General features: G+C 46.7%; 1 protein-coding gene across 1 annotated transcript; it reads left to right on the top strand.

Moving 5' to 3' along the window:
• Positions 1-8,719: 8,719 nt before the first annotated feature.
• Positions 8,720-11,063, top strand: ADAM21 (ADAM metallopeptidase domain 21). The gene has a single exon (XM_070403657.1). It carries the CDS (start codon positions 8,720-8,722, stop codon positions 10,856-10,858), a length of 2,139 nt encoding a protein of 712 aa, XP_070259758.1. The 3' UTR covers positions 10,859-11,063.
• Positions 11,064-11,339: the final 276 nt, after the last annotated feature.

The raw sequence follows: 11,339 nt of genomic DNA, 5'->3' as shown, positions 1-11,339 counted from the left end.
CTATCTAATAATAGACAAACATGGTAATTAACCATACCTCTGACATGCTTCCCATTGGCTAATCAGGGCGATATGCAAATTAACTGCCAACCAAGATGGCGGCCAGCAGCCAGGCAGCTGAAGCGAACAGGAGGCTTGCTTGCTCCAGTGATGGGGGAAGACGAGGTTCCCCGCCTGCCGCTGCCGGCCTCTGAGCTGCACTGTAAGCAACTATGTTGCAATTATAGAAGCTAAACAATCCCCAGAAACCTGCCTTCAGCCAGCCAGGCCTCAGAGCTGGAGTTGCAACAGTGTTTCAATTATAGAAGCTAAACAAAGCCCAGATACCTGCTTTCAGCAGCCGAGGTCTCAGAGCTGGAGCCGAGCCTCAGAGCTAAAGCTGGCTCTCAGCTCCAGTGACAGCCATAGAAGGTAAATAAATCCCAGAATAAAAAAAAAAGAAAAAAGGAGAGGTTGGGAGCTTCAGTCACCCACCAGCCTGAAAACAGCCCTCAGCCCCTCACCCAGACTGGCCAGGCACCCTAGTGGGGACCCCCACCCTGAAGGGGGTGTGACCAGCTGCAAACAGCCATCATCCCCTCATCCAGGCTGGCCAGGCACCCAAGTGGGACCCCCACCCTGATCTGGGACACCCTTCAGGGCAAACCAGCTGGCCCCCACCCGTGCACCAGGCCTCTATCCTATATAGTAACAGGGTAATATGCAAACTGACCCTAACAGCAGGAAGACTGGGAATGACTGGTCACTATGACACACACTGACCACCAGGGGGCAGATGCTCAATGCAGGAGCTGCCCTCTGGTGGTCAGGGCGCTCTCACATGGGAGGAGTTCTGCTCAGCCACAAGCCAGGTTGATGGCTGCCAGTACAGCGGTGGTGGTGGGAGCCACTCCTGCCTCCTCAGCAGTGCTAAGGATGTCCGCTAGCAAGTGGACATCCCCCAAGGGCTGCCAGGCTGCCAGAGGGATGTCTGATTGCCATCTTAGGCCCAATCCCCCAGGGAGCAGGCCTAAGCCAGCAAGTGGTCATCCCCTGAGGGGTCCCAGACTGCGAGAGGGCACAGGCCGGGCTGAGGGACCCCCCCCCCCCCCCCCCCGCCGAGTGCACAAATTTTTGTGCACCGGGCCTCTAGTTTAAAAATAAACAGCACCACAGACCTGGTGTTGACAAATCAACACTCGGCTTCCCCCAAGTGGGATACAGGCCCCGCCGTCACCCCGGAGTGACATCTCACCAAATTGCAGCCAATGCTGACAAGACCCCATGGTGCAAAATGCGGCCCACAGCCCAGCCCAGCCCGGAAATAGTTGCTGTGGCTGCCAGGTAATGACGTCATGCAGCAATGCTCAGCTTCCTCTCCCTAGCAACTAGCCTCCTTGGAGTTTCTTCAGCCCAGGAACCCAATTTGCTTTATAGCCAGGTGCAAACATTTTACAGTTCAACCAAATGTTTGTGAAGCATTTTCCTGTGCCTCGTCTCATTTGATCCTCACAGAAGTCCTGGAGTAGGTAGACAGGAGATTCAGTAGAAAGACAATGGAGACTTAGAAAGTTTAGACACTTGACCCGACTGAAAAGAATAAATGGTGGAACTTAAAAATGACTTCAGGTTTTCTCACTGTGCAGAATAGTCAAACGCTGCTATAGTTCAATATTTTACCCTTTCTTCTCCCTGCGTGATCTATAATAATAATGTGCTTCATGTTGATATTTACTTCTGAGTTGCTGACAATTACCTGAAAGCGAAGTTGGGGTGCTTCACTGGGCTGGAAAAAGTTTAGCTAAATCAGAAAGCAGATCTAATTAAGCAAGTTTATCTATCCTATATAATAAAAGGCTAATATGCAAATAGACTGAATGGTGAACAACCGGACAACCAGTCACTATGACATGCATTGACCACCAGAGGGCGTGTGCAGAACATGGTGAACATTGACTGCAGTGGGATGGTGGAGCAGGTGAGTGGGGGTGTCAGAATAAGGAAGGGCATCGGCTGCTGTCATCAGGGTGAGCCTCTGGTGGTTACTAAAAATTCTTTGCTCCTGCGTGCCGCGGTCCCACCTGGCATTCACACCTGCTCCTGGCGCTGGCCCTGCTTGCACCTGCTGAAAGTGCTGGAGCTGCCGTTCGCACCCACTGCCAGTGCCAGCTCCACTTGCACCCGCAGCTGGTGCCGGAGCTGCTACTCACACCCACTGCCGGTGCCCAGCACTGGTCCCAATCACTCGGCACCATCAGCAGGTGCGAGCAGTGGCTGCCAGCCTGATTGCTCCTGAGGGCTTCTCCACCTCCCCCTGCTCCTGGGGGGCAATCAGGGCAGCAATCACCACTCACACTTGCTGCTGGCACCACCCTCCATTGCTCCCCACCATTAGTGGATTCGAGCAGAGCTGGCACCATCAGCGCATGAGAGCGGTGGGAGCAGGGCTGCTGAAAGACAGGGGACTGGGGCCATGGTGGGAGGGGGTGGGTGGAGGCACAGAGGATGGGCTGAGACCCGCCCCTGTCCTATTGTAGCTTCTCGGCCCACAGTTCCTTTCAAGGTGCATGAATTTGTGCACTGGGCCCTTAGTCTATCCTATGTAATAATAGACAAACATGGTAATTGACCATACCTTCGCTACGCCTCCCATTGGCCAATCAGCACAATATGCAAATTAACTGCCAACAAAGATGGCGGCTATTTTGCATACTGCAGGCAGGGCGGGACAGTGCAGCCGCCAGCGCGAGCTGCCATCCCGGGCTGCAGGCCGGCCCCAGAAGCCCCAGAAGCCCCAGAAGCTGGTGATCAGGGGGAGATGGGGGCCCCCTGCCCAGGCCTGACACCTCTGGCGGTGGCATCAGGCCTGGGCAAGGGGCCGATCCTGCAATCGGAGGGTGATGGGGGTCGACGCCTCTGGCCAAGGCATCAGGCCTGGGCGAGGGGTGGAGCTGGCAATCAGAGGGGTCTGGGGGTCCCCTGCCCAGGCCTGATGCCTGAGCCAGAGGCATTAGGCCTGGGTGGGGGGCAGAGCTGATGATCGGGGGGATATAGGGGTCCCCTGCCCATACCTAAAGCCTGGGCCAGAGGCATCAGGCCTGGGCAGGGGGCTGATCCGGCGACTGGGGGCTGATGGAGGTTGACGCCTCTGGCAAGGCATCAGGCCTGGGCAAGGGGCTGATCTGGCGATCGGAGGGAGATGGGGGTCCCCTTCCCAGGCCTGATGCCTGGGCCAGAGGCATCAGGCCTGGGTGGGGGGCGGAGCTGATGATGACGGGGGGGGGGGGGTCCCCTGACCAGGCATGACACCTCTGTCCGAGACATCAGGTCTGGGTGAGGGGCCCATCTGGTGATCGAAGGGTGATGGGGGTTGACGCCTCTGACTGAGGCATCAGGCCTGCGTGAGGGTGGAGCTGGTGATCAGGGGGAGATGGGGGTCCCCTGCCCAGGCCTGAAGCCTGGGCCAGAGGCGTCAGGCCTGGGGGGTGGGGGGAGGAGGCAAGCCAGCAATTGGTGTGAACTACAGAGGAAACACCTTTTCTGACCGCTCATTGGCTAAGCTCCCTGTATGCCACTGGTAATATTTTTAGTAACTTGTATAATAGGAATCCAAAAAGGTGATCTAGGGTTTTTCACCACACTCCTGGTGAAAAAAACGAAGGTCCGCTGCTGGAGGACTAAGAAATGTCATATCCTGCCCTAGCTGGTTTGGCTCAGTGGATAATGCCTTGGCCTGCTGATGGCAGGGTCTGAGTTCAATTCTGACCAAGGGCATGTACCTAGGTTGCACGCTCCTCCCTCGCCGGGGCCCAGGTCAGGGTTCATGCAGGAGGCAACCAATCAAAGTGTTCCTCTCACTTTGATGTTTCTCTCTGTCTTTCCCTTTCTCTTCCACATTCTCTAAAAATCAATGGAAACATATCCTCAGGTGAGGATAAAAAAAATAATAAAGAAATTATTGTTATATGAAAGACACATCTTGAAAATGCCTAAAGAAAGTTGTCATTTTTTCATGGTGAAGGGACTGGAGTCCGTGTTGATGAAAAAACCTTGCTGGCTGTGGTGACTGGCAGTGGCTGCAGCAGCGCGGTGATGGGGCTGGTGCTTTCCCCTGATCAACCCGGTCACCTCCCACAAAGGGAGTCAGACTGCAGCTTAGGCCCTATCTCCAAGGGGATCAGGGATAGGGCCTAAGCTATCACTAGGACATCCCCTGAGGGCTCCCAGTATGTGAGAGGGGGCAGGCTGGGCTGAGGGACACTCCCCCCCCCCCCCCAGTGCACAAATTTTGTGCACCGGGCCCCTAGTATATATATAAGAGCCTAAGCGACCGAACAACCAGTCGCTATGATGCACACTGACCACCAGGGGGCAGATGCTCAACACAGGAGCTGCCCCTTAATGGTCTGTCTGCTCCCATAGCAAGAGCATCACTCAGCTGACCTACCCGGCCCAGCAGCCCACCAGCCAGGCGGCAGCCACTCAATACTTCAGTAGTCTTGCAGGTCCAATCTCCAGAGAATGGGCCAGGCACCAAACAATCCTGACAGCGCTGCTGGCCTCCTGGAAGTTGGCCTCCAGCACTGTGGCCACTTCCTCTCCATAGATTCTCCTCAAGGAAGAAACAATATAAAAGCATCAGCCAGTTGGCTCCTAACAACCAGCCTGAATGTCAGCAGGACGGGTATCCCAGGCTGCAAGGGTGTCCCATTGCCTTCCCAGAAGGCTGATCATGTCCCGGCCCAACCCCAACCCCCCTTAGGGTCCCACTGTGCACAGATTCGTGCACCTGGCCTCTAGTACATATAAAAAAGGCTAAGTTGACTCACACATGCACAATACATACAAACCTCTCGCTGGTACAAATTGCATGTATGTGTTTTGATCCGTCATTGTCGATCATAAATTTGGTTTACACATCTATTGTAAAGAAAGGGCGAATAGCAATCTTAAAATATTTCTTCTAATTTCCTTTCAATGTGCACGAGTCCGTGCACCAGGACACTAGTGTTTGTCATAATGTTGATATGTCCTTCCTCTTAGGAAACCACCAGTCTCTTTAATCAACAGATTCTGGATCTGAAAATTGACTTTGTTCCAGGAAATGAACTGAGATCATGATTTTATATCCCTTTAAAAAAGAATCTACCCAGAGTTAGAGTTAACACTTTATTGAATTAGTTTTTGTCCTACACAATATTTACATAGTTGAAATCTTATAGATGATATATTTTGGCAAATACTATACCATAAATTCTCTCACAAACCATTTTGAGCATATTTTTCTTAAAAACATTATAATTTATAGGAGATGCAATTTTAAAAACTTGTATATAAAACAAAATAGCAAGGTTATAAATTATATAATTTAAAATATATTGAATATGGTGCTCTAACCGGTTTGGCTCAATGGATAGAGCGTCAGCCTGTGGACTCAAGGGTCCCAGGTTCGATTCCAGCCAAGGGCAGCTGATTGATGTTTCCCTCTCATCGATGTTTCTAACTCTCTATCCCTCTCCCTTCCTCTCTGTAAGAAATCAATAAAATATATTTAAATATATATATATATATATATATATATATATATATATATATATACATATATATATATATATTGAATATGGTAATTTAAAAGGGTATTACAGAATATCAATATTGTCTTGATTACAGAAGATATGATGCTGAATGTAGAATTTGATCTTGACCTAGAAAGTTATTATAATGTAGTCCAATAGTGAGAAGTGATTAACATTCTAGGCCAGTGCCATTGCATGAGCAAAATTATTGAGCAGAAATGCATCTGCACTGTAGGAGGCTATAGAATGGAGTTGAGGAGGCTACCCAATTCCATTTATATTAAAGTCAGACATAAATTTGTATAGAAATTATGGAACCAGAGCAAGATATTCTTCAGAAGCAGTTGTTTCTGGGAAAGTGAAAGATTCTTGTTGCTAAGCAGCTAAATATAGAATTTAGTCACCTGAGAGACAAACGAGGGTGGGCTAATGTTTCCCTTTGTTATGTGAGGTCTCAACGACCAATCTTTGTTCATTGATGAGTGTAATACTAACAGTCTAGGAAGAAAAGATCATGGAAACTACTGTTTCTTCTGCTGGTAAGTCATTCATCAAATTTGGCTCTATGTACAAGCTGATAGTCAGAATATTATGTTGGACTAGAGGCCCGATACATGAAATTTGTGCAAGGGGCTCTGCCCTCACAGCCCCACCTCCTCGGTCAGCCCTTGCATTCCCCTCTTCATCAGTAAGGTCGTCCGGACACTTGCTCTGCTGTTCGGTCTAATTAGCATATTAGCTCCTTATTATATAGGATAATGTGAAGTTTAATTTTTGTTTTGTTTTCCTTTTTAAAGATGAGAGAGACTTGAGCATGATGGGGTAAGGTGTTGTGGATAGGTTGACCTCGCGAGCCACATGCGGCTCTTTGGCCCCTTGAGTATGGCTCTTCCACAAAATACCACGTGTGGGCGCGCATGGACAATGCGATTGAAACTTCGTGGCCCATGCGCAGAAGTCTGTTTTCGGCCTGGGCGAGTCTGTTTTGAAGAAGTACTGTTGATATTTGGCTCTGTTGACTAATGAGTTTGCCGACCACTGGGACTCTAGGGCAAACTAGAATGAATTGCTTACCCTAATTATCAGTTAAAAACCGGTAAAAACAACCTGACTAGTGTGGCTCAGTGGTTGAACATTGACCTATGAACCAGGAGATCACAGTCAGGGCACATGCCTGGGTTGGAGCTTAATCCCAGGTTGAGGGCATGATTGCCCTTATTATATTAGGTAGCCAACTGATGATTCTCTCTCATCATTGATGTTTCCATCTCTCTCCCCTTCTCCTTCCCCCTCACCCCCTGAAATCAATAAAAACACATTTTTAAAAACTGATAAAATAAGACAAAATAGAGTTGAAAGTAGGGAAAATTGACCGGATCAGTCCTCAAGTACATAGGAGATGTGATCTTGGATTGGGATATGGAGTGGGGTAAAGGAAAAGTAGAAATGGGCATGAATTCAGATTAGTTTGTACTGGTGAAAATCTTAGAAGCCATTTTATCTTTGAATTTGGCATCACTATAGATATACATTTATACTGTGTTCCAAAGTAATAAATCCATTTTATATTGTGCCCCAATGGCCACAAACACCCCCCAAATTTTGGCATAAGAGTTGCTATGGTGTATGGGAGTTTTGGTATAGAAATGGAAAAAGTATATGCTAGAATTAAACCAGTTTTCTTTCTTTTGCAAATTAGAATTACTGTAGAGCTTTTGGGAATTAAAGGTTTTGTCAGAAAGTGGTTGAAGTGATAGAACTGACCAACTAGACTCAAATGGAATGGAACTGAAGGAAGAGGCATGAGATTGAGAGAAATGGGAGATAATGAAAGACAAAAATATGTGGGTTCTCTTTGAGTTTAAGGAATAGGTATAGCATGAGTAAGGAGAGCTGGAATGATTAAAGTTATTGGTAAGTTGCTTGGGGTATAAGAAATGGTTTGGTTTTGCTTCATTTGGTGACGACAAGGTATAGATTATGACTACGGGTGGGTAAACTGAGATACACTGAAGCTGAATTGGAGAGGTTGAAAAATCCTTCTGGTTTTCAGATGAGTTGTCTATATACTTGCTATTATTTTTCATGATTTTTGATGGAGCATAAGACTGTCTTGAAGTTTGTATAAGAATGATAGGGAGTGGTTAATGGAAGAGTGAGGAAAAAAAAGTTAAAAATTAGTATAGTCAAATGTAGCAGGATGAATAGTTTGGAAATGACTTCAGGGCGAGTATAGGAACCCAGACTCTGAACCATGAAGTATATAGGGCTTCTGAGAATTGGATTTCTCTAAAGCAGCGGTTCTCAACCTGTGGGTCGTGACCCCTTTGGGGGTCAAACGACCCTTTCACAGGGGTTGCCTAAGACCATCGGAAAACACATATATAATTACATATTGTTTTTGTGATTAATCACTATGCTTTAATTATGTTCAATTTGTAACAATGAAAGTGGGGGTTACCACAACATGAGAAACTGTATTAAAGGGTCGAGGCATTAGGAAGGTTGAGAACCACTGCTTTAAAGTGAGCTTTAGGGAAAGCTCAAGTTTAATATGAGAAGTATATATACCGGAGCTCTGTGAAGAGGTTTAGGATTCATTTTGGTTCTCTTTCTCCTTCTTCTCCCTTTCTTTGTCATAAAAAAAAATAGAGCTGAAGTCATAAAGGAAGCGGTATGGACAGATGACATAGAAGGATTTGAATCAGGTTAAAAGAAGTATTGACTAGGGATTAATTCAGAGTCCAGCAGATTATTGGTAGTGGGTCAGGCATCTTCATTTCCATTTCCCCTACGCAAGCCTAATCAGATTAAATTAAAACCCAAGTACATCCAACTGCACCAATTATCAACATATGGCCAATTCTGTGTTATCTATAACCCCCAACTGCCCGCCCCCATTTATTGAAAGGAAATCTAAAGCATTTTCATGATTCATTAATCACTTTTCACCATTCAGTTCTTTCTCTCTCCCGCTTTCCTTACTTCCCATCACCTTCCCCACCCTTGTTTTTATTTTCAATTTCAGCACTGAAGCTCTGCCAGGAATCAGATCCTTAAAGGCCAGCTCTGCACAATGACCAGCTCAGAGGCAGGAGCCAGACCAACAGTGCCTCACACACTCTTTTTGTCTGGATAGATGACTCCATAATGGCAGCTCCATAATGGAGGCTAGTGAGGCCAGCGTGTCCATGAGAATTGTTATCCTGCTGCTCTGGCTTGGGGTGTTTCTATCCCTTTCTGGCCTCTCCCAGGCTAGGCTTTCTCAACACCTCAGCTCCCCAGAAGTGGTGGTCCCCCTGAAGGTGACAAGCAAAAGCAGAGGTTCACAGGTTCCGAGCTGGCTCTCCTATAGCATTCAGTTAGGGGGCTGGAGACACATTATCCACATGAGGGTCAAGAAGTTCCTGGTTTCCAGACACCTGCCAGTGTTCACCTACACGGACCAGCATGTCCTCCAGGAGGATCAGCCTTTTGTTCCTGATGACTGCTACTACCATGGTTATGTGCAGGGGGTCCCAGGGTCCCTGGTTGCCCTCAGTACCTGTTCTGGAGGTTTTCGAGGAATGCTACAGATAAATGACTTTGCTTATGAAATCGAGCCCATCAGGCACTCTACCACATTTGAACACCTGGTGTATAAGATAAACTCTAATGAGACACAATTCCCACCAATTCAATGTGGCTTAACAAAGAAGGATGTAGCACACCAACAACTGGGATTAAAAGAGGCTGCTGCGAAAACAACTCTGAAACAAAATTCAACTGATAACTGGTGGACCCACTCATGGTTTCTGGAGCTGGCTGTGGTGGTAGATCGAAATTTCTTCATTTACTCCCAAAGTAACTTCTCAAAGGTGCAGGAGGATGTATATCTTGTTATCAACATAGTGGATTCCATTTATCAGCAGTTGGATACCTATGTGATTTTGATTGCGATTGAGATTTGGAATCATGAAAATGCTTTCTCAATGATAAGCATAGAACAGGTTCTGGAGGATTTTGCTCAGTGGAAACAAATCAGTCTTTCGAGGCTACATTGTGATGCTGCCCATATTTTCATTAAAAATTCACTTATAAGTACACTTGGTATAGCCTATGTTGCAGGAATATGTCGTCCTCCTATTGACTGTGGAGTTAATAATTTCCAAGAAGACCCCTGGTCTCTTTTTGCCCTCACCGTGGCCCATGAGTTAGGCCATACTTTGGGTATGCAGCACGATGAAGAATTCTGCTGGTGTGGGCAAAGTGGTTGCATCATGAGTGCTATTAGAATGCCAGCAGAAAGATTCACCAACTGTAGTTATGCCGATTTTACAAAGACCACTTTAAACCAGGGATCATGTCTACACAATCTTCCAAGTACAGGGGAAATGCTTATTCTGAAGCGCTGTGGAAATGATGTGGTTGAAGAAGGAGAGGAGTGTGACTGTGGATCTGTAAAGCAGTGTGAACAGGATCCCTGTTGTCTGTTGAACTGCACTCTGAGCCCTGGTTCTGCTTGTGCTTTTGGGCTGTGTTGCAAAGACTGCAAGCTCATGCCATCAGGGACTTTGTGCAGACAACAGATCAGTGAATGTGACCTTCCAGAGTGGTGCAATGGGACATCCCACCAGTGCCCAGAAGATGGATATGTGCAGGATGGGAATCCCTGTGGTGACAATGCCTACTGCTATGAAAAGAGTTGTAATAACCATGACAAGCAGTGCAGGGAGATTTTTGGTGAAGATGCAAGGAGTGCATCTCAGGAGTGCTACAAAGAAATCAACTCCCAGGGAAACCTTTTTGGCCACTGTGGTCTAAATAGTACGACATACCTAAAATGTAATACCTCAGATATCTTCTGTGGGAGAGTTCAGTGTGAGAATGTAAGAAACATTCCCCATCTAAGAGATCACTCTGCTTTGCAGCACACACATATCAATGGTGTCACCTGCTGGAGTGTCGGTTATCATTTAGGGATAAACACACCTGATATCGGTGAAGTGAAAGATGGCACCATGTGTGGTTCAAGAAAGATCTGCATACAGAAGAAGTGTGTCAGTCTCCCCCTCCTATCACAAGTCTGCCTGCCTGAGACCTGCAACATGAAGGGAATCTGCAATAATAAACATCACTGCCACTGTGGCTATGGGTGGTCCCCGCCCTACTGCCTGCACAGAGGCTATGGAGGTAGTGTTGACAGTGGCCCGGCATCTGCCAGAAAAGGCGTGTTCTTTCTAGTTATGATTCTTAATTTGTCTGTTTTGCTCCTACTGTTGACTACTGTATTTATATATCTCCAAAAATGTGTTGGTCCCTAGAAGACCAAGGCTCACCCTTCCGATTACGAAAATGCCTCTAATTTAATATCTTACACATTACAAAGTTTTAGTTTCTTGGAGGTAGCAATGTTACATGCCTGAAGCACATTCCCAACAGTTCACCAAAAAAAAAAAAAAAAAAAAAATGCAGAGACCTTCCTTTATATAGATCAATATCAGAAACATTGCCATCAAGAAAAGGTAATTCCCAACATCTTCCTAACTACTATTCATTGTGTAAACAGCAAATAAAGCTCCAGTTTCCCTCTGAGTTGGTACACTTTGTGTTTCTTGAGTGCATATATGACTCATGGGAAAGCTGGGAGACAGACATCTAAAGGCCTATAAGTGAGTCTTGCCTCTCCATTTATTCCCAAAGTAATTTCTCAAAGGTAAAGAGAATACGTTTCTTGTCAACATAGTGAATACCATTTATCAACAGTTGGGTACTTATGTGATTTTGATTGGGATTGAAATTTGA

This window comes from Myotis yumanensis, unplaced genomic scaffold (genome assembly GCF_028538775.1).
Source record: "Myotis yumanensis isolate MYYU_CA2020_CCGP unplaced genomic scaffold, mMyoYum1.0.hap1 SCAF_1, whole genome shotgun sequence".
Taxonomy (NCBI): domain Eukaryota; kingdom Metazoa; phylum Chordata; class Mammalia; order Chiroptera; family Vespertilionidae; genus Myotis; species Myotis yumanensis.
The sequence above is the reverse complement of the archived record's forward strand: the minus strand, read 5'-3'. Positions and strand labels throughout refer to the sequence as shown.